The sequence below is a fragment of the Mauremys reevesii genome, linkage group 15, assembly GCF_016161935.1.
Source record: "Mauremys reevesii isolate NIE-2019 linkage group 15, ASM1616193v1, whole genome shotgun sequence".
NCBI lineage: Eukaryota > Metazoa > Chordata > Testudines > Geoemydidae > Mauremys > Mauremys reevesii.
Genome location: NC_052637.1, coordinates 1523177 through 1547081, shown reverse-complemented (window position 1 = coordinate 1547081; position 23905 = coordinate 1523177). Strand labels below are relative to the sequence as shown.

Genomic DNA, 23905 nt, shown 5'->3' with positions numbered 1-23905 from the left:
AGTACAGAAGCAAATGCATCACTTTGTAATGCTGACAGACCCATCCGATTCACATGCAGGCTTTCCCTAGAGGCATTTTGATCAGTGAGGGCTCAAATCCCTTGATGCTACCTGTTCCCTCCCCCCAAAAAAAATCACAGGAATAAACAACTCATGAAAACGAGAGAATCACCAAGCAGACAGGGACGCTCTATTTATCAAAAATTGTTGTTTACTGTAAATATGAGGCCATCATGTAACGCGGAAGGGATTATTTAATAATGAGAAAAGAAAATATGACCAAAATTTGTGCAAAGCATTTTTAAGGCCCCCGTTTTCATGAACTAAAGCAGCAAGCTGATGAAGGGGGTCACAGTCACTTTCAATAGGATTTACCAGTTTCACTGTCACCCTCCTTTTTCTCTTTCCTTTTCACTTCTCTTCACTTTCATTTCCCCCTTCCCTGGGTTCCCATCTGTCAGTCGCTGGGCCTGGCTACAGTCCTCCTGGATCATACAGAACAGAGTCAAATACACTGAACAATCACTGGGACAAGGAGCTTGGCGTCTTCATCTTGATGACATCCTGCTTGCTATGGTGTTTACAGACCAGAGACCCCCACGGAGCCTCCGAGCTCATAAACACGAGGGATTCTGAGTTCAGTCGGATATTTCCCCCCATGCCTCAGTGACGCAGGCTGAGCTGGGATCCCCCCCTGACCCAGAGCCAGGGGTGGATTCTCTCTCCAGTGAAAGAGGCCGGCGGGAAAGTGAAGATCGGGGCCTGGTTATCAGCATCAAAAAATGCCAGCTGCCCCCGTTCATAGTCCAGACAAACCCGGATCCTGCTGGGGCTGCGCCTCAGGGTCAGGGGAATCTTTGGGGAGGTGAGAACCTGGTGCTGACCCCCATACAGCCTCACAGCCCAGATCCCCACCTCAGGGTTTAGGTTAGACATGAACTCTCCCTTCCTGCTCACAGACGCTCTGGCCACCCCCACGGCCCAGTACTTCCCATCCCCTGCCTCCACCTCCCAGTAATGGCTACCCGAGGTGAATCCCTCACAGCCCAGCACACAGCACTCATAATCAAATCTCTCAGGGTTGTCAGGCACATCCTGCTGGATGTCTCCCTGCCTCACACTTTTCCGATCCTCAGAAACGATGAGTCGGGGATGAGCCGTGCCCGGATCCAGAGTCACATTCACTGGGGGAAGAGAGACATTCAGAGCATTAGGGGCAGAGCTCAGCCCTGGTGTCAGGTTTGATCATGTGGGTGACAGAATCTTCCCCATCTGGGGAGCGAATCAGGGAATCTCCTTCCTCCAGGATTTACCCATCAGCTCTGAGACCTTAGCAAAGTGCAGAGGACATTCACTTCCCTGAGAGAGATGGGTGAGTGGCAGAGTGAAAGGATCAATGGAGCCAGACCTGAGGCTCAGAAACTTTCATATCTTTTCTCCCTGCAGAGGTCCTGAGGACCCTCTTATGTAGGGAATCTGTGTTCACTTCTTTCCAGCGCTCATTGACGTGAATGACTCTGCAGTAACCCCTGTCTTTCTTGGATCTCACTGCATCCCAGCCACCCCTTTGCTGGAACGTATTACTGTGTGGCTCCACCTAAACTTGCTTGCTTGAAAAATGCCACGTCTCAAGTGCTTCGGTCTTAGACAGCAACAGAACTCATGGGACCAGGATTTGTGATGTCCCAGATTTCACTGCTCAGGAGCAGGCATAAATTCCATAGTCTAAGGATCATCACAGAGATATGATGGCTCAGACCTTATCCCTTTGGTAGGGAGGATGTGAGGAAGGTTCAAAAGAGTACCTGAAAGGAATGATGAGAAGAAAAAATGTGTGGGTGCATGCACACATGGGGGTGGGAAATGAACATAATATAAGAACAGCCATACGGGGGTCATATCAAAAGGTCCAACACCAGGTGCCCCAAAAGGAATGAACAGAACAGGGAATCATCAAGTGATCCATTCCCTGTCGCTCATTTCCAGCTTCTGGCAAACAGAGGCTACGGCCACCATCCCTGCCCATCCTGGCTAACAGCCACTGATAGACTTATCCTCCATGAATTTATCTAGTTCTTTATCAACCCTGTTATAGTCTCGGCCTTCACAACATCCTCTGGCAAAGAGTTCTGCAGGTTGGCTGTGCATTGTGGGAAGAAATACTTCCTTTTGTTTGTTTTAAACCTGCTGCCTGTTCATTTCATTGGGTGACCTCTAGTTCTTGGGTTAGGAGGAGTAAATAACACTTCCTGATTTACTTTCTCCACACCAGTCATGATTTTATAGACTTATATCACATCCCACCCTTAGTCGCCTCTTTTCCAGGCTGAAAAGTCCCAGTCTTATTAATCTCTCCTCATATGGAAGCTGTTTCATAGCCTTAATCATTTTTGTTGCCCTTTTCTGAACCTTTTCCAAATTCCAGTATATCCTTTTTGAGATGGAGCGACCAGATCTGCACGCAGTATTTGACATGTGAGCGTACCATGGATTTATATAGAGGTGATATGCTATTTTCAGTTTTATCATCTATCCCTTTCTTAATGATTCCCAACATTTTGTTTGCTTTTTTGACTGTTGCTGTTTATTGAGTGGATGTTTGCAGAGAACTATCCACAATGACCCCAAGATCCCTTTGAGTAGGAACAGCTAATTTAGACCCCATCATTTTTTTATATATGTCTCCCTCTATCTCCCCAGAACCTCTTTCCTCTGTTTCTAACCTATCAAGTTTAGTATTCCAACAGGGGAAGATATCTGGGAACTAGCCCATTGTTCAGTGCAACTCCCCCGCCACAGACCACGGCTTCGTTCCAAATGAGCCCTCTCTCAGGCAGGGAGGAAGGAAGAGTCTGGAAAAGCCATGAATAGCTGCAACAACAGAACCAACCTTGGTCCTGTAGTATTGCCTGGGGAGAGACGCACTCCACTGGCTACACAGATAGATTGGGGAGGACTCAGAGATAGCACTGAAGCTGGTAGTAGAGCCCTGCCCAGGACTATTTTTTTAATCCCATCCCTCCCCGGGATACCCACTCCCACCTGCTCCCGCATTGTTATCCCCCTCCCACTCCAAAAAACCTTAGATCCTGCAAGTCCCTCAAGAGAAACAGATTCCCCTGTGCTACTAAAAAAAAAACCCCCAAAACACCAGTCAGTTAGTATATTATATACACTGGACCCTCACTAGAAAGCAGGATTTGGGATCCTTGCGTGGTACCGTGTTAACGCGGGGACCGCGTTAAAATAAATTGCAACTAAAGTAATGAAATTTGAGATCCATGGCTGCAACCACGTTATATGAGAATTCGTGCTATATAGACACATGTTCTAGCGAGGGTCCTGTGTGTGTGTGTGTGTGTGTGTGTGTGTGTGTGTGTGTGTGTAAAAATGGACTTCAGACAATTTTTACCACTAAAAGAATAAAACAAATCTTGTTCAAACCATGTAAAAAACATTTGAACTCTGGCTATAATAGACATCAATCTCTTTCTATGCCTTGTTTAAAATTTAAGTATTAAAATCTTTATCTGGAGAAAAAAAAAAGAAAAGAAAAGAAAAACTTGCTTTCCATTTCTGAAATTCTGTTGAGGAGAAACTGGTGAGAGATTTAGCATTTTCCCGCACATTATCACAGGCTGAGGTTTTTTTGCCCATCCAACCCTGCCCGCAACAAAGACCATTTTACCCACTCCTGTAATTATGGCAGCGGGTCCGGCGGGATCCCGGTCCTGCTGCAGGGCTGTAACTGGTGGTGCGCATGCAAGAACGCAGCAGAAAGAAGAGCAGTTGTGATGTCTAGATATACTGTGTTCTGATTGGACTCAGCTACAAAACCTGTCTGTCCTCATGGGGTCCTGTGAAATATAGTGTGTCCTGTCCTGCTCCATTCACACATACAAGGAAAAGGAGCAACATTTTCTCCTGAATGATGGGATTTGAACGATGGTAACATATTCACTTTACTTACCTGGGTGTGTGAGGACTCTTCTCCATCCTGAAACCAACCACATAATCAGAGATGAGAAACTGACTGAACAGATACTATACCAATAGGATTAAATATTGCAGAAAATGACACACTGGAAGGAAAATGAGTGCTCCTGAACATTTACCGTAATATAAATAGTAGAGCTGGTTTTAAAATGGAATTTCCATCCTACGGGAAGTTCCAACTTGTTGGCCCCAACTCAGGACAAAAACAAAGTTGAAATATTGGAATATCAAAACTTTTTTGCAGAACAGACCATCCTGACATTCCTGAACCAAAACAAAGCATTTTCACCTGAGATGAAACATTTTGTGTCGGGTGGGTTTGATATTGATCTATGGCTGATTGGGCTACTGCAGTGGCTCATGGGAGTTGTAGTTCAGGTGCCTCACGTCCCCAGGATCAGCTAGAGGAAAGACCACAGTGCATCAGGGCAGATGTAGCGCATGGGGGAGAATGTGGACATTAGGCTCCTGAACTAAAAATCCCACAGAGTACTGCAGTGGCACAGCTTAATGTAGACCCAGACCCAACCCAAAACAAAATGGTTCATTTTGATTTTCCAGTGGGAAAATCTAGAAGTTTTGGCAGGATCAACAGCACCCTATAGGAAATGTCAGTTTTCTTGAACCCATAATTTTCCACATTTAAGCAGACTGGTTTCATTATCAGAATTCCCATAAACTATATAAATAATTATTATAAATTACACCTCTACCCCGATATAACACTAATTGGGATATAACACGGTAAAGCAGTGCTGCAGGGGGGGCAGGGCTGCGCACTCCAGTGGATCAAACCAAGTTCGATTAACGCGGTTTCACCTATAATGCGGTAAGATTTTTTGGCTCCCGAGGACAGCGTTATATCGAGGTAGAGGTGTATTTGCTGACTGATGCACTAAAATTGCATTAGAAATAGCTTGAAGACAGTCTAGTTAGTCAATGGAAGTAGCATTAGATCCTTAATTGTTGTTTTAAAAGATTTACAGCAGTACTGAAAAATAAAATTACTAATGTTCCTATCTGAATAAATTTCTCATGCATTATTTCTTTGGGGTTGGGATTTTCAAATGCACCTAAGCCAGGGGCGGGCAAAATTTTTGGCCTAGGGTCGCATCCAGTTTCCAAAATTGTATGGAGGGCCGGTTAGGGGCGGCTGTGCCTCCCCAAACAGCCAGGCGTGGCCTTGCCCCTACCCCCCCCCATCCAACCCCCTGCTTCTTGCCCCCTGACAGCACCCCCAGGACTCCTGCCCCATCCAACCCCCCCATTCCCTGTCCCCTGACAGCTCCCAGACCCCCTGCCACCCCATCCAAACCCCCCGCCCCTTCCTGACTGCCCCCCTGGAACCCCTGCCCCATCTAACCACCCCTTCTTCCTGTCCCCAGACTGCCCCTGGAACCCCTGCCCCTGACTGCCCTCCGTCACCCCATCCAGCCCCCGATCCTTCCTGACTGCGCCCCCGGGACCTCTTCCCCCATTCAAACCCCCTGTTCCCCACCCTCTGACCGCCCCGACTCCTATCCACACCCCCGCCCCCTGACCACCACCCTGAACTCTCCTGCCCTCTATCCAAACCCCCCTGCTCCCTGCCCCCTTACCGCACTGCCTGGAGCACCAGTGGCTGGCAGCACTACAGCCGCGCCACCCGGCTGGAGCCAGCCCACACCGTGCAGCACAGACGGAGTCAGGCTGCGGCTCTGGAGCTGCGCTGCCCCAGGAGCTCACAGCCTCACCGCCCAGAGCACTGTGCCAGCAGTGGGGTGAGCTGAGGCTGCGGGGGGAGGGGCCGGGGGCTAGCTTCCCGCACCAGGAGCTCCAGGGCCAGGCAGGAGGGTCCCGCGGGCCGCATCTGGCCTGCGGGCCGTAAATGCCCATTTCTGACCTAAGTGAATTAGGAGCAGAAACCCCATTGAAAATCGTGGGAACTTGTATTCCTTATTCATAGATTTTAGGGCCAGAAAAAAACCAACATGATCAGCTAGTCTGACCTGCATTACACAGGCCAGATAATTTCACCTAGTTATTCCTGTGTCAAGCCCATAGAATCCATATGAGCTAAAACACATCTTTTAGAGAGATACCCAGTCTGGATTTAAATACTTAAGCACATGTGAAAAACCCACTATTGAGCCACAGAAACAACCATGTGTCTTCATGTCCTTACTACAAAGTTGAAGGGGTTCAGCTGTTCCTTCTTTCTTACATGTTTGATCTGATACCTTTATTACATGACATTGTCAGTACTCACATTGAGGCTAACGTGTCACTTTTATCCAAAGACGACATGAATTTTTAAAGTTACTTCTGGTGTGAATTTTCTCATGCTTCATATTATCCCACATTAAACAAAACAACAGCAGCAAAAATCCTAAATAACCCCCCCTCCCCCGCCCACACACACACACAAAGCCAACAAACAAAGACCATTATACGGAGCCACATTTGCACAAAAGATATTAATTGGTGGAGAGGGAGAATGTGACTTACTAAGTTCTGCTACAAGTTTCTCTGAAAAGGAAACCAAAAGAGATATACATTATTGATCCTTGTGAATTACTTTTCCTTCTCTACAGTTAAAGGAGTGTGTTTTTCATTGGCAAAACGTATCCATGCCTCTCCACACTGTTAAAGCCACACACAGGAACGAGGAATTCCCTTAAAACACTGTATGAACAGAGTTTGGGATTGTAAGGGAATTCCATGTTCCTCCTCGGCCCCTAACACCATCACATATATCCACCAAGAAGAAACACACTTTCATATGCCCCCTCTCCAGAGCCCAATGGCTCAGCCTGGGCTGCCAGCAGCAGGTGGGAAATGAGGTCTTGCTTTGGGAGGGATGCACACAGGAGCAGCTCAAGGGCAGGGGAGAAGCATTAGCACGTCTCTGCTTTCTCCATCAAATGAGCCTCCTCCGGTTTCCAGCAGGAAACTTCCTCTCTGATGAGCCCACAGGCAGTAGGTCAGTGGAGAAGGAAGGAGTGTTCGTACTTCTCCTGGCTTCTCCCTCTGCAACCTAATCATCCCCTGGACCTTCCTTCTCCTCTTAGCCCCTTGCTTGAGCCCCATGTAGGGGATCCCAGGGAGAAAAGACCACCTACCTCATGAGTCTTTGGATAATTCCCCACTGGATTGAATAGGCTTCTCAGGGATCTCTCCCCCGGCCTAAACCAGCTCTTGAACCCCAGATGAAGCAGTAGAGGTTCCTCAGCCTCCCGACAACAGTCTCATCAGGGATGAAAAGACCCTAACGAGTGTCCTGGGGCTTCAGGGATTTAAAATGGAAACTGAGCTCCCTCTTAACTATGGGAGTGAATGCTATCCATGGTACTCACATGCCTCTCCCCATTTCCCCAGGATCTCACCACACCCAAATGTAAGGTACAAATATGTCCAGTTTACAGATGGGGGAAGCTGTGCTTCATATAACATGAAGCCTGGCACCTGAATTACTGCCCCAAGGAGGCTGTGGTGAAATGAGAATTGAATCCAAGCCCTCTAAGATCACTCAATGTTGTCTTCTTTCCCATTACCCTGTATTTCATTGGATAATGCTTTACCTTTAATTTTACAGAGATAGAGGCTCAGGCCAATGGAAACAAACAAAACCACCAGGCTTACGCACAGAAAGACCATCCACAGGGAGACTTTGGGGAAAAAAGAATCTGAAAGATAGAAAGCCAGGAATTTCCTTACTTGGGAAGCCAAGGCAAAAGTCACTTGATTTAATTACATCCACAGCAGAGTCTGTGTGAGAGGAGCTTGCATATATGTCTCTGGCTGATTGCACAGAAAATCAGAAACTGGTTTTCAAAATGGTTCCAATCAACAGAGATCTAAGAGAGGTAAATGTCTGAGTAAATGGGCCTGGCTTGATCCACTGCTGTGTATTGAGTGATATTATTCAATGTTCAGGAGCATTAAAATATTATATATATATATATATATATACACACATATACATACACACACAAATATATATATCGACCAGTCATTAAGAAAACATATTTGCAAGGCCAGTATTACTGCCACGGCTTGAATGAATCACCAGTCATCTGCACATTTGGAGATGAAGTATATTATTCATTAATTGCTGTTTAATAATTTTAGTTGTCATGCGGCCAACGTGGGGGTAAAGAATGAATAGCAGTGAAGAGGTTTTTTAACTTTTCAAATCATCCCATAGCCAAATTAATCCCCGCCCAGAAATCTTGGTCACACAATATATAAACATTCCCTTTATAAATGATTTAAACAAGGCAAATCTCCTGAGTTTCTAACTTTAAAAAAATAACATTTGTGTTCGTATGATGGGATTTTCAAAGGGGCCTAACTGATTTAGCCATCCAGCTGCCATTGAAAAGCAACAATAAATGACCTTTTAATAAGACTCTTGAGTATCCCAGCCTTTAAACAGGAACCAATTTCTCTGAAGCGGTTTGCTTCATGGTTTTTTCCCCCTCTCTTAATTCTGCTAAAGAGGATCCCTGTTCCAGTGAATCTGCCCCTTAAAATATCCTTGTTAGGCTTTAACATTAACACCTCCATGTTTAGAGGTAGTATTCTAGCATGATGCCTACAAAAGAGGAGACTAAGGGGGGGACATGATAGAGGTATATAAAATCATGAGTGGTGTTGAGAAAGTGGATAAGGAAAAGTTATTTACTTATTCCCATAATACAAAACTAGGGGTCACCAAATGAAATTAATAGGCAGCAGGATTAAAACAAATAAAAGGAAGTTCTTCTTCATGCAGCGCACAGTCAACTTGTGGAACTCCTTACCTGAGGAGGTTGTGAAGGCTAGGACTATAACAGGGTTTAAAAGAGAACTGGATAAATTCACGGTGGTTAAGTCCATAAATGGCTATTAGCCAGGATGGGTAAGGAATGGTGTCCCCAGCCTCTGTTTCTCAGAAGGTGGAGATGGATGGCAGGAGAGAGATCACTTGATCATTGACTGTTAGGTTCACTCCCTCTGGGGCACCTGGCATTGGCCACTGTCAGTAGACAGATACTGGGCTAGATGGACCTTTGGTCTGACCCGGTACGGCCGTTCTTATGTTCTTAAAAACCTTGACAATGTTAGGACAGTGGAACGTGAGAGAGACTGGGGATCTGCCTGGGGCAAACTAAACCCTTTTTTGTTTGGTGAATGACACTTTGCAACTTTCACAGAACCTTTACTTTTTGTACTGTAACCTCCATATGGGTTGAGATACCCCAGGTGGTTTTCAACCTGTGGCCCGCAGAGCCCTGGGGGTCCGCAGACTAAGTCTAAGATTTCCAAAGGGGTCCACACCTCCATTAGAAAATTTTTCGGGGCCCACAAATAAGAAAAGTTTGAAACCTCCTGTTCTGGACACTAGCTGAGGGACACCAATGACTTGAGATAGCCCTCAAGCATCATGAGCTCCGATTGCCTTTCAATCAAGGGGGTGATTATCCCTTGAACAATGGATCGGCTGCAAAGAGGAGCCTGGCCGAAGGGAAAGTGGTTTTCCAGGGGCTAGATCTGAAGTTCTGCAGCTGCTCACACGATGAGGGGAAACATTATTTTAGAACAGGATCTGCTCTAACCACAGCCTCTCTCTTTCACTCTTGCAACAGCTGAATATCGCCAAACAGCAGCAAGGCTGCAGGAAGCAGTGGGCAGATGGGACCTATCTGCCTCACACAGGCCTAGAACTCACAGATAGGGGTGAGCAGAGACTTCGGCAACGGAATATAGGCCTTTTGTTGTTTTTCCTAAAGATCGGTAACTCTTTTATCCTTTGAGAGTAAAAGCCACTGTGGTTAAACTTCTGTGCAAAACCTGTGTTCCTTGCTTCCCTTGCCACATGGTTCCTAATGGGTGGTTAGACTATAAACCAGAGTGCCCGCAGCGAGGTGGAACTCTAGGGGAAGGCGTGAAAGTGACTGAAGAGGCCTCAGTTGGTTTGGAGGCCTCAGGTTCTGAGATTGTTGAGTCCCAAGGATGGGTGTCAGGCAAAATGGCTACACCTAGGGATGTGACTTGAATCCCAGCTAGAACGAGTACCTGGACTCTACCCGGACCCAGATGGCTTGGAAGCACGTGGGATCCAAAGTTGGGGTCCATTTATAACTGACTGGTGACTCTGCCCCAGTGAGGTCTGTAACAGAGCGAGCTAATGACAGTACTGCTGAAAAATGGCAAAAGTAACTTTAGAGACATTTTCAAAATGTTAAAGTTATTTCCATTTCCCAGAGTTGAAAATGCAACTTTTTCTGTTATAGCTCCCAAATTTTTCACAAAATATTTTTTCTGAAAATTCCAGTTTTCTTTCACCACCTCTTTTTCTCCAACTTTTTGCCACTGGGTACAATAAAATGTCCAAGGATTTCCCCCCCTCCCAGTTTTCTTTTTTCCATGCTAGCTTTTCAAAACATCTCAACTTTTGGAAAAAATTACAGAGTGGGAAAGTTATAGGACAATTTTCCCTTGTGCCACTCTAACTTCCCTTCCAGCTACATACTTTTAGGATACATATTAGTGAACATTTAAGTGTTCAGCGTTGCTGTTTGTTTAGTTTATTAATGTAGTTTTATTTGGTATAGAGACTCAATATTCACTTTGTGTTTACATTACATAGGTGCCTAGAGACGCCATTGTGCTAGTCACTGTAAACACAGTAAAAGACAGCCCACAAAAAGTTCAGTCCAAACAAGTAAAACAGACAGGGTGGGGAAAAGGGAGGCTGATTATCCCTAATTTACAGATGGGGATTAAAATACAGAAGAATTACAGGGTTTAACCAAGACATTACTAACAAAAATGGAATTTGAACCCAGATTGTTTAAATCAGTGGTTCTCAACCAGGGGTATGTGTACCCCTGGGAGTACGCAGAGGTTTTCCAGGGGGTACATCAACTCATCTGGATAGTTGCCTAGTTTTACAATGGGCTACATGAAAAGCACTAGTGAACTCAGTACAAACTAAAATTTCAGACAGACAATGACTTGTTTATACTGCTCATTGTCCTTACACTTCAGTGTGTAGTACACAATTTGTATTCCAATCAATTTGTTTCATAATTATACGGTAAAAATGAGAAAGGAAGCTATTTTTCAATATTAGTGGCTGTGACAGTTTAGTATTTTTATATCTGATTTTGTAAGCAAGTTGTTTTTAAGTGAGGTGAAACTTGGGGTACACAAGACAAATCAGCATCCTGGAAGGGGTGCAATAGCTTTGAAAGGCTGAGAGCCACTGGTTTATGTCTTAGGTTAGTTTTTTAGCCACCTACCTAACCTACCCTTTTTAGTTAACCAGTTGTGTATGTACATTGATGGTTAGCACGTGGCTTTGATTACAACTGACCTGCTACATAAATTGTTGATTCTCTCTCTTGGTTGAGGAATGTGTTCCGGATACAACACGACAAGTTCTGGTTTGAACGTTCTGTGATCAGGAAAGCTGTTTGCGTTTCAAACAGGCCGTTATCCCTTTGGGATGTTGTTTCAGAGACTGAAGGCAAACGTCGCCCGCCCAGATCTCGCCACAGCACTTCAGGCTTTGGGTACCACCCGGCCGATTGGCACACCACTCGGATCCCTCCATCCTGGTAACTCTCAACAGAGAGGTGGGGATCAGAGCCCAAACCTGGAGGAGAATGGGATACATCTCTTATTTCAGCATGCTAATTTAGATACATATTCCGCCTAAAAGATACAATTTTAAGTCATCAGTGGATTCCCAGTGATCACAGTAAATCATGTAAACATATTAAAAAGAAAAACTGATTGGGACTTACTACCTTCATTATAGTGTAATGGATTGCCATTAGGGTCCTAAAAGATACAGTGAGAGTAAACTCAGCCCCCTTTGTCCTGTCATCAGAGTACAGCTAAAGCTGCAGGGACTGAGGTCTTCTGGGAGTTAAACAGTCATTGCCAGCTCTGTCACTTGTGTCTTTTTCTGGGGAGAAGCAGTGGTAAGAGGGGCTGATACAAGGCAAAGATACCTGGCGGAGGCACCTGTGGTGGTGAATTGCCTGCCTGATCTCTGACAATTCCTGCTTCTGATTACAAACCAGGAGGTTTTTTTGCAAATAGATGAGTTACACTGAGAACAGACTCGACTTGGTGTCACCGATTTCTGCTCCATCCCAGCAACCATCCTGAAAATCTGATCTCACTTGGCAAAAGGCAACAATCGTCTCGACTAAGCTCTACCCACAAAATTATGTGTTTCATTATTACATGAGTGAAAGAGGGACGTTCTTGAACAGGGAGTTTTGGAAAAGAGTAAGAGAAAAAGTTTTATTTTGTTTTTCCCAATCCATCTTCCAGTGTGAAGTCCGCTTGTTGCCTGATCTCTAGGCCGATCCTTGATCCTGTATGGCTTGACATGCGTGTGCTTTCGAGACCATCCTTTTCTTTGTGGTTTACAGCTGAGAACAGAGAGCTCTTGACCTTTCGGTCCTTCGATGCATCTTTTTGTAGGGAAAGTGTTTTTAAGGGGCAAAACCCAGTTCAGGAATTTTCTTCCAGATGCCTGACTGGACCAGAACATGCATTCAGAGAATGGAGCAAGGCATAGTTTCCTCCTCAGAGGTTGTTTTGTGAGTGTGTGTGTTTAGTGAGGGGTGAACACTTGTGCAAGATCTTCATGTTGGTGTTGCTCAATGGTCAGTGTATGTTATGCATCCCCCTCTGTGTGTGAGCCAGAGAAGAGGTGAGTCTCTTACATAGCTGTAGCATTCACTCCTCCTGCTTTACTGTACACGTACCAGTACTGAGGATGATTGCAAGACATCACTGATTCCTGTGGCACTAGCTTGCTTTTGACATTCACCTGTATAACTTCCCGCCCCCCTCCCCCTCCACACACACACACCGAATGACGATGTGGCTGTCTCTCTTTCTCACTTTCTGATAGTGGTTGGAACTTGGACAGTGGACTGACTGGCTGAGTGAAGGAAAGGCTGACATGGGGCTGGTTGATCCGGGAGAAAGATTAGGAATTACAGGCAAGAGTTGTGCCTGTATCTTAAGTCAGAGATGCGGGTCCCGCCTTTCCAATAGGACACATAGTCCCTGGTAGTTTCTTTTTTGGTCGAGCTCTCAACCCTGACCAGGACTACAGCAGAGCTCTCGGCCTTGGCCAGCTGGAGCTCCAAGCCGGGAGCCCTTCTACCATTCTGCCTCTTCTGTCCACTGCCCCGCCCCATTCCATCCCTTCCCCCATAGCCCCGCCCCCATTCCACCCCACTCTGCCTTCCCCCCCACACCCCCCAAGGCCCTATCCCCACTTGCTCCTTCCCACACACCCCCCATCTCCGTTGCAGCTCCAAGACTGGAAAAGCTCTGTGCTCCTGGTGTGACCAGCCCCAGGGCCATGGCAGGGGGAGATTTTTCCAGGGGCCCCAAATTGTCCGGGGCTGCTGGGCACAGGTCCCATGGACCCGTGCAATAATCTGCCACTGCCTCCCCGGCCCCGTGCCACGAGGTTTGGGGAGGCTTAGCATCACCCAGCTTCCATTACGCGCTGCCCATGGTTGTAACACACACACACACACACACACACACACTCTCTCTCTCTCTCTCTCTCTCTCTCTCTCTCTCTCTCTCTCATGAAGAGAGAGACAGAGGCTAAAAACTCCCAGCTGTTAGCACAGCTCAAAGCACCAGGGCTGTTGCTGTTAGGAAAAAAGTCTGGGAGTTAAGGGGGAATTCTTGGTACTGACTGGAGCGGTTTGAAAAATGATTTTTCTCCCTACAACATATTTTGACAAAATGGATGATTTTTAATGGATTTTTTTGTTTGCGTTTTGAAAGTTTTACTGAACTTTTTACCCAGCCAGCCATTTACATTTTTTTTTTTTTTTGGTTTTTCAGTTTGAGAGATTTCACTGACAAAATGTCTTTGTAAATCGGCATTCCCCACAGAAATATCCATTGTGACAAAAATAGTCATTTTCCCTGGGTTGGGGTGTATGGGGAGAATCATGGGAAATTTTTGACCAGCCTTAGTACTGATATACAAATAATAAAAATGCACCCAAAACAAACTGCCATCTCAGAAGGCAATACCAAATAAGCTACTGACATGTTTGGGAAGACACCACCAACACAACCACTGACCTGCTACCTTCAGTTCCAGCAGGGCTCCTCCATAAAAGGTACTTGATCGAATGAAGCATCTGTACAATCCTTCATCAGAGGGTCTGATATTGTGTATTTTCAAGTCGACACTCCCAGTGGAGAGGCCGTCTTTCAAAAACTCTGTCCTTCCCCGATATTCTAGGGTCTGAGACTCATTCTGATCCTTGCCCTCACGGTATAGATGCACAACTGACGAGAGATGAGGTCGTAACCATTTCACCTCCATGTTTTGAGCGTTCATCCTGGGGGACAGGTGACAGGGTAAAACAAATTCCTCACCCACGATAGCAGTGACCGAATGATCAGGGACCACCACTGCGAACTGGGCTGTGAAATGTATCAGAACACAAAGGAAATAAACTCAGAAAGAATACAACAATCTAACAATCATTTCCAAAATAAGACATTCAGTAGTTTATATTACACGTTTTATATTACGCGCACACACACACACACACACAGAAACTACATTAAAATAACATAATTAAGGTTGTCTGCAGTGTTGTCATAACCATGATGGTCGCAGGATATTAGACAAATAAGGCGGGGGAGGCGATAGCTTTTATTGGACCAACTTCCATTGGTGAGAGAGAGAGAGAAGCTTTCGAGCTACACAGACTTGAAGAAGAGTTCTATGTAGCTTGAAACCTTGTCTCTCTAAGTTGCTCCAATAAATAATAATAATAATAATAATAATAAAAAAAAGTAATATATTACCTCACCCACCTTTTCTCTCTGTATTATTAAGGTTGCAAAGTATAGCAATCAAAAGCAATCAGCCAAACTGAAACTGCATTTTTCACCCTTCTCTCATATTGATACAGTTTTAAATTAGAGATTTCCCATACTATTTGATCCATAGGACTGCTGCCTCATTCCTTGCCTGCTCAGGTGACGTCAGAAGAGAGGAAGAGAATAAAATAATGGGTAGGTCTTAGGACCCAGGGAAGACAGAAAGAAGGTCAGGATGTTACTTCTTTAATTACTGATCTCTTTATATGTCTTCTTTCCCCTCGTTTGGACTACCCCATAGTGCAGAATGATCTGTGCATCAGATAGGACCAGGCCCGGTAAATTGGGCAAAGTGACTGGAGGAAATGTCAAGGATTGTATCAGTTCTCTTCAGTAAAGGCATGTCTACACTTATCGGGGATTGCCGCTCCAGCACCAGGGATCAGTTTAGTGGGTCTAGTGAAGACCTGTTAAATTGACCACAGATCGCTCTCCTGTCGACTCTGGTACTTTACCAGAACGAGAAGCGTAAGGTAAGTCAACGGGAGAGTATCTCACGTCGACTGAGCTCGGTGTAGACACTGCAGTAAGTCGACCTAAGGTACGTCAACTCCAGCTACGTTATTCACATTGTTGGAGCTGCGTAACTAAGATCGATTTAACCCCATAATGTAGACAAGGCCTAAGACTGTGACTCAGGTTCCAGACTTCATTCCCTTTAGGTGCTCACATTGGATGTTTGTAGACTCTCAGGGTACATCCAGACTACACGCCGTATCGGCGGGTAGCCATCGATTTCTCGGGGATCAATCTATTGCGTCTCATCTAGATGCGCTATATCGATCCCCAAACGCGCTCCCCATTGACTCCGGAACTCCACCAGAGCGAGCGGCAGTAGCGGAGTTGACGGGGGAGCTGCGGACGTCGATTCTGTGCTGTGAGGACCCAGGGTAAATCAATCTAAGATACTTCAACTTCAGCTACGCTATTCACGTAGCTGAAGTTGCGTATCTTAGATCAATCTGCCCACCCCCCGTGTAGACCAGCCCTCAGTTCTGCCTTCTCAAGCTTACTCTATATATGGAGTACCTCTGCAGACCACGTGGAAACTCCAGCTCGGGCAGACTGGGGCATCCTGTTTGCTTTGCTGTGCTCCTCAGAGGGAACCCCTCACTCCAGAGCTCTGTGTTCTGCTCCAGTAACCAATATATTTGTGAATGTAATTCAAGGAGTTGTTTTGTTTGGGGGTTGGGGTTTTTTTGTTTTTAAATGAGAACGTTTGGGACCATGCTCCCTTGCAGACCGCCTCTATCCTCGGGTGATACCAGAGAGTTTTACAAAGGCTACATAAAAACCACTAGCCGAGTCAGTACGAACTAAAATTTCATACAATGACTTTTTTATACAGCTCTATTTACTATACTCTGAAATAGAAGTACAGTATTTCTATTCCAATTGATTTATTTTATAATTATATGGTAAAATATGAGAAAAATCAGTAATTTTTCAGTAATCGTGTTGCTATGACACTTCTGTATTTTTATGTCTGATTTTGTAAGCAACTAGTTTTAAAATGAGGTGAAACTTGGGGGTACTCAAGACAAAGCAGACTCCTGAGGGGGGTACAATAATCTGGAAAGGTTGAAAGTCACTGCATTATAGCACTCACAGCCATCCTTGGCCAATAAAAAGGACAACTCTCTTGACCCTCTGGTCATGTTGATAGGCCTGTCTAATCTCCATGCATTTTGAGATGGGAGCAAATGGAAGAGAATATGAATGGGTTAAAGATGGCATGAAAGATGGCGTTCTTAGTCCTGACAGGAAATCAGGAGAGTATTAATTATTATTATTTATTGATCCAGTTTGATGTTTGCTTTAGTTTGTGTTTAGTTGTGTATCTGCAATTAAAGAATGGAACAGGCACATTTTACAAATCACAGTGACTAAGTAACCACTGTATGGAATTCCTACCTGATTCCAGCTTCTGGATGTGACAAATAATGGGGAAAATGATCAAACCCATCTGAGTGGAGCTGGTTCTGGAGCTGCAGCCGAATGAGGAAATTTTCATCTTTGCCGTAGCTTGAGTTGTGCAACCGGAGTTGGGGGTGGGGGGAGATAAAACAAAAAGACAACATCTAGGACCCAATCCAAATGAGAAGACTTCCAATTGACTTCAATAGTCTTTGGGTCAAGGCCCTAGTGGCCATAGCAATCAAAGCAACCCAGATTCTCATGGCTGAGGGGTAGAAGATTACAAGTAGGATGTAGCAAAGAATCCTGTGGCACCTTATAGACTAACAGACGTTTTGCAGCATGAGCTTTCGTGGGTGAATACCCACTTCTTCGGATGCAAGTAGGATGTGTTATTGTAGATGTGCGGACTCACCCCTGTGGCGCCTCCTGCTGGTGACTTCCGGGAATTAGCTCATCCCAGCTCTGGAGCGCTCTCTGCAGGCTGGTGATCTGCCTGTCCTCTGCCCCCCCCCCATGTCCCTCCCTGGACCCGGTGCCCTTTTACCTGGGGTGCTACCTCCTGGTAGTAACCCTTCAGTCTTAGGGTCTCCCCTCCCCAGGGAACCCCCACCTGCTATTCCCACTTTGCCTAAGTATAAGGCTACTGCCAGTCATTGTCTAGCCCCACGCCCTGGGGCAGAGTGCAGTATCAGCCACTCATCACTGGCAAGGAGGGTTTGGACCTGCTGCCTTGGCCTACCCCTGGGCTGCCCTCTGCAACCCCCAGTACCTGTTAGCCCTTTGCTAGGCCGCAGCCTGGGGCTTTCCAGGCTGGAGCTCCCCAGCCTTTCCCCAGCCCTGCTTCACTCAGGTACTTTGTCTCTAGCTCCCTGCAGCCAGGCCCTTCTCCCTCTACAGCCAAAGAGAGACTGTCTGGGCTCCTGGCTCACTGCCTCTTATAGGGGCCAGCTGGGCCTGACTGGGGCATGGCCACGGCTGAGCCTGCTTTCCCCAATCTGCCCAGGCTTCTTGCCCCAGCCACAGTCCTCTCCTGGGCTGTTTTAAGCCCTTCAGGGCAGGAGCAGGGGCCCACCCTGCTACAGTTATATACAGTTAAGTAAATTAAATTTGATATTATGGAGTGACAACACCCATATTAAAGCTGAAACTGACTTTCTGCTATCAATCCACTGCTGTCACCTACACTTCCATCAATGCATGCTCACAAAAAGATTAGCTTAAAAAAAAAAAAGTAGGCTAGATCTGGAGACAAATATGTTAATGAAATCTAGGCCAAGAATTTCCCCTGTTTTAAACACCAGATTTGCTATATTTGTAGGGTGACCATATTTCTCAGGTGACCATATTTCTCAAAGGGAAAATGGAACACTCCCAGTCACTCACCAGGGTCCACCCCATCGCCCTACGTGAGGCTGCTGCTGGTTGCTGGAACCTTGCCTTCCCCCACACGTGCTGGAATGCTGTCTCCCCCCAACCCTGTCTCCCCCACTGTGTGGGGCTGGCCTCTCTGCTTGCCCCCCTGCACGTTCCTCCACACCACACCCCACTTTTGAAAAAAAAAAAAAAAGTCAGGATGGCCGTCATGGGGCTCAAAAAAGGGACTGTCCCAGACAAAGCAGGATGTATGGTCACCCATACATTTGTATTTGACGATGACAGGATTTTTTTCTTTTCTTTATGCCATGGCTCAGAGCTGTCCAAAGCACAGGCGCTGCCTTCTAATTTTCCCTGGGGGTGCTCAAAGCCCGCTCAGTGACAGGCCCTGCCCCCACACCACCCCTTTCCCCAAAGCCCCACCCCGCCTCTCCCCCTCCTCTTTCCACCCCCTTCCCTGAGCAAGCCTGCTCCCCTCTCCTCCCTCCCAGTGCCTCCTGCATGCCTCTGAACAGCTGTTCCAAGGCAGGCAGGAGGTGCTGGGAAGGAGGGGGAGGAGTTGATCAGCAGGGGCCGACAGCGGGGAAGAACGGAGGGGAGATTAGCACCCACCAGCAGTCAAGCACCCATCAATTTTTTTCCATGGGTGCTCCAGCCCCGGAGCACCCAGGGAGTCGGCACCTATGGTCACCTTAATTTTGTAATGCTGTCCCACAAATCTGCAGTGGATGAACTGCAACCTCTCCATTTGTCACAACCATCTTTCTCCCCATATCCTGTATATGTCCCCCCCCCCCCCCCAAGATGGTCCAGGGCCCACAAAGAAAATTGGGGGGGGGGAGAAAAACTGAAAACAAAATCATTTGTTTCAATCATATTTGATTAAAAATGGAAACATCCATAAAATATTTCGAATGAAACAAAAATAATTTACAAATACAATTTCACAACTATCATTCAATTTTTTTTTAACTGGCTTTACTCCTATGGATTTGCTCATGAACTCTCCCCTCCAATGGCTTTTCACACAGGAGATCCTCTGTCACACAACATACACATTTGCCTCTTTTTTAAATTATATATCATGACATCCCTATTCAGAAACAACATATGATTGACTTTAGGCACATTCTTAATTCCCACTGTTTTCAGAAGGAGAAAAGGAGGCAATTTTCTGTTTTGACTGATTATGGAAATAAACTACGTTTTTCCCCTTGAAGCATCAGATTGAAAAGAATTCAGCCCTGCAGCCAGGTTTAGAAACCTGTAATGACAACAGGCAGAAGACTAGACTGATGACTGTTGGATTTTGCTGCAGTAAGTTTCTTCCTGTATTACAAACACAGGAAGCGATTTTGTTACAAATCTCCCTCTGATGTGACTGAGAACAGGATTGGGCCTAGCGTTCTTGTATAAAACAAGTATCAGAGGGGTAGCCGGGTTAGTCTGGATCTGTAAAAAGCAACAGCATCTGACGAAGTGGGTATTCACCCACAAAGGCTTATGCTCCAATACATTTGTTAGTCTATAAGGTGCCACAGGACTCTCTGTTGCTTTGTATAAAACACAATCACAAAAGAAATAAATGACTAGTCAAACCTGCTGTACAAATCTTGAGCTAGGAAAATAATCTGAACTGTATCTTCAAAATGATTTACATTCAAAATACATGTAATGTTAGTGTTTGCATGAAGAGTAAAACCAATGACCCATGATTCTTTAATCTTCATGTTAACAATCTGTTCACACAATAAGCAGCGTATTTGAGGGGGTTATAAAGCAGCGGTTTTCAATCTTGTTTTCATTTTCACTGTGGACCCCTTTGGAAATCTTAGATGTAGTCAGCACACACCCCCGAGTGGTCCACAGATCACAGGTTGAAAACCACTGTTCTGTGGCAGTGCCAACCTTTTGTGAACCCCTTAGATATAGTCTGCAGGCTGCCAGGGATCCATGAACCAGAGAAAACCACTGTTATAGTCATTCTGAAGTTGTTAACTTACTTGATTTCTCCTTCCCAGAAGTTTCACAGGCTTCAGGGCGTGATCAGCTCTCATTCCGCTTGTGCTAGCTTGTAAGTGACTACTTCTGTAACTATCAAGCTGAACAGCTAACTCTGGCTCTAAAAGGAGTTTTATAAAGAGTTACAGCTAACTCTGGCTATAGGAGAGTTTTCCCATCGCTTTTCGGTGCACTTTGGAAAAGAACCATGTTTCCGTCCCCGACTGATAAATGTGCCCTCTCTCTCGCGGCATCTGCCAAGCTGGAAACGAAAGCAACGCAGTGCTGTATCTGGAACTGCAATCATTTCACACACACACACCCCCGCCACGTGGGAGAAGTTCGAGTCTAGTCTTAAAGAAACAGCCACAGTCCTGCTGCGGAGCCGGAAGGGCCGCTACCAGCAGACTGAAGCATTCAGATGATCTGAATCCAGTGATGATTTTGAAGCGGCTCTTCTTGCCTTTCCTGGGGGGGTTAGAAAATTGACTAGCAGAAAAACTAAACCAAACAAAACTTTGTTAACGGGGAGTTAAGGTCATGGGCGGCACGTGACATCTTTTGGGGAGGCGCGGGGGGGGCCGGACTGGGCCCAGCCCCCACTTGGCCTCCTCCCCGCAAAGCCCAGCCCACGCTCCGCCCTCGGCCCCGCTCTGTCGTCCCCCCCCCCCGAGCACCCACCGCCCGCTCGCTGGCTGCTCACCGCTTGTGGGGGCCCGGGTGGGAGGTGACAGCTCCTCCGGGGCGAGATCCAGCTCCTCCCGCTGCTGGGAAGAGCGAGCTCCCCTGGCCGGGAGGGGGGAAATAAAAAAAGCCCCTCTGCCCCCCCCAGTGGTGAGTTGGAGCCGGTTCCCAAGAACCGGTTGCTAAAATTAGACCTCCATGGAGAACCGGTTGTTAAAGGGCCAGGGGGTGGGCAAAGAACTCCGGTCCGCGGGCCGGACCATCCTGTTGCTCCCAGGATTCCCAGCTGGGGAGGCTGAAGCTCCCCCGGCCCTTCCCCCGCTTCCCCCCAGCTGCAGCGTGGCCAGCCGCCGGCACCAGCTGGGCAGCTCAGCTGAGCTCCGGAGTCATCCTGCTGCTTTGAGCTGCCGGCAAGGTAAGCGGGGAGGGGGCTGCAAGCTCTAGGGCTGCCGGGGGGGCAAGTGGGGCAATTTGCCCCAGGCCCTGCAGGGGCCCCCAACCCCACAAGTATGTCTCCTCCTGCCCCGGCCCCTCCCCTGCTCCCCCCCATTAAATCAGAACTTTTTATAGGGAACCGGTTGTTAAGATTTTGGCAGCTCATCACTGTCCCCCCCCCCACCATTTTTGCAAACTCTGGTGTCTCAGTCCCACTGGGGTAACTGCTGCCCTCTGTGCCGGGTTTGCTTCTGTCACCCCCTGCCAACGCCCCCCACCCTTGGGCTTAACTCCGCCTCCTCCCCCCCAGCCCTGATTTTGCCCTTTAGCCCCTCTCCTAATGCTGCCTCCAGGTGCCTGACCCCCCCCAGGCCAGTAAATTTCCACCCCCTGCTCAGACCCTGGCCACCCCCCTGCTCCGATTCGCCCCCTTTTCCCCTTTTTAACCCCTGTAAATAGCAGTCAGCAGAATCCTACGGCTAATAAGGGCAGGGTGAAGGGCAGTGGCTTCAGCAAATGTACTGAACATGCTCAGTTAACCATATGTAGCACATTCCTACACGGAGCAATTCACTACACTACACTTGCTGCGGTGGGCACAAAAAGAGCCCCTCATAAAGCAGCCAAATTTGTATTCCTGTGCACACCCCTGCTACCCGGTCTGGTGGAGGTGGGCTAGCTACTCTGACGGGAGGGATTCACACATCAGCGTAGGTAGTGTTTATACCAAAGTGCTCCAGCAGGGCACCTGCAGCGGTACAGCTGCACCTCTGTGGCATTTTAAATGTAGACAAGCCCAGAGGCTGGTTATTGAATTAACAACAGAAGAAATGAACTGCAACAAGTTAACACAAACAGCCCAGAGTATGAAAATGATTATTCCAAACCCCAAGCAGATAATTCTGTAAAAATATGGACAGAAAATCAGGACTGATTCACAACTGACCTGTTAGTTTAACATGGTGCGTGATTGGGAATGGCTAATATTCCCCAGGGATAATTCTCCTAGTTTTGGGGCCACGGTTTGCACTTCATTGCGTGGATCTGCAAATGTTCTTCTCAGGGAGACACCGATCTTTATATTTGCACCAACATGTCATTACATTTTCCGTGATGATCCCACATTGAAAAATACAGTAACTCCTCGCTTAATGTTGTAGGTCTGTTCCTGAAAAATGCTACTTCAAGCAAAATGATGTTAAGCAAATCCAATTTCCCCATAAGAATTAATGTAAATGTGGGGGGTGGGGTTGTTAGGTTCCAGGGAAATTTTTTTTGCCACAAAAAAGATATATATATATGCACACACGTATATATACAGTATAAGTTTTAAACAAACAATTGAATACTTTACACAGCAATGGTGATTGTGCAGCTTAGTTGAGGTGGTGGAGTCAGAGGGTGGGATATTTCCCAGGTAGTGCCTTGCTGCTAAATGACAAACTAGCACTCGGCTGCGCCCTCAAGGATTAACACATTGTTGTTAATGTAGCCTCACACCCTACAAAGCATCACGAATGGAGGAAGGGGAGACAGCATGTCAGAGAGAGACAGAGACACACACCGTGTGTGTTTGTGAGAGAGATGCACATTGCCCCTTTAAGAACACTGACCCCACTCTAAGTACATTGCCTTTTTAAGTAGATCAGTAAGTTGAGACAGCAGCTGCTGCCAGCAAGCTCCCTCAGTCCTGAGTCCTGTCCTGCACCCCCCGCCCACCCTGCTCTGTGGAAATGGGGTAAAGGAGTGGGTGACAAGAGCAGGGGAGAGAGAAACCCTGACATCAGCTCCCCTTTTCCCCCCACCTCTGCACAGCAAGCAGGAGGTTCCTGGGAGCAGCTCCAAGGCAGAGGGCAGGAACAGCACATGGCAGTGGGGGGAGGGACAGCTGAACTGTCTGGCAATTGATCGCCTGCTGGGCAGCTGCCGCACAGGGAACTTAGGGGAGCAGGGAGCTGATGGGGGGCTACTGGTCCACCCTGGTTCCAAGCCCCCACCAGCTCACTCCAATGGGCTGCTCTTCCTGCAAGCAAAAGCAGCAAAGAATCCTGTGGCACCTTATAGACTAACAGACGTTTTGCAGCATGAGCTTTCGTGGGTGAATACCCACTTCGTCGGATGCAAGTAGTGGAAATTTCCAGGGGCAGGTATATATATGCAAGCAAGAAGCAAGCTAGAGATAACGAGGTTAGTTCAATCAGGAATACAATCAGGAATACAAGCTATCAGGAACAGTATCCCTGATGATGCCACAGCACAACTGGTTGCTGAGCTCTGTGCCTTTATCCTCACACACAACTATTTCAAATTTAATGACAATATATATCTCCAGATCAGTGGCACCGCTATGGGCACCCGCATGGCCCCACAATATGCCAATATTTTTATGGCCGACCTGGAACAACGCTTCCTCAGCTCCCGTCCACTCACTCCCCTTCTCTACCTACACTACATTGATGACATCTTCATCATCTGGACCCATGGGAAGGAGACTCTGGAAAAATTCCACGATTTCAACAGCTTCCACCCCACCATCAACCTCAGCCTGGACCAATCTACACGGGAGGTCCACTTT

At 46.8% G+C, this 23905-nt stretch overlaps 1 protein-coding gene across 5 annotated transcripts; it reads right to left on the bottom strand.

Annotated features, from left to right (window-relative positions):
- Nucleotides 1-568: 568 nt before the first annotated feature.
- On the bottom strand, nucleotides 569-22364 carry LOC120382898 (butyrophilin subfamily 1 member A1-like). Of its 5 annotated transcripts, none has more exons than XM_039500363.1 (9): nucleotides 22277-22364; nucleotides 20214-20679; nucleotides 16831-16941; nucleotides 14104-14451; nucleotides 11339-11620; nucleotides 7557-7661; nucleotides 6484-6504; nucleotides 3971-3997; nucleotides 569-1184 (listed from the first exon to the last, which is right to left on the bottom strand). In XM_039500363.1, the coding sequence occupies exons 3-9, from the start codon at nucleotides 16928-16930 to the stop codon at nucleotides 664-666; spliced, it is 1404 nt and encodes a 467-aa protein (XP_039356297.1). In that variant the 5' UTR covers nucleotides 16931-16941; nucleotides 20214-20679; nucleotides 22277-22364; the 3' UTR covers nucleotides 569-663. The 5 variants fall into 5 exon arrangements, with proteins under 5 accessions (XP_039356297.1, XP_039356296.1, XP_039356299.1 ...); XM_039500362.1 differs by lacking the exon at nucleotides 22277-22364 and adding an exon at nucleotides 20915-21026; XM_039500365.1 differs by lacking the exons at nucleotides 16831-16941; nucleotides 22277-22364 and adding an exon at nucleotides 20915-21026.
- Nucleotides 22365-23905: the final 1541 nt, after the last annotated feature.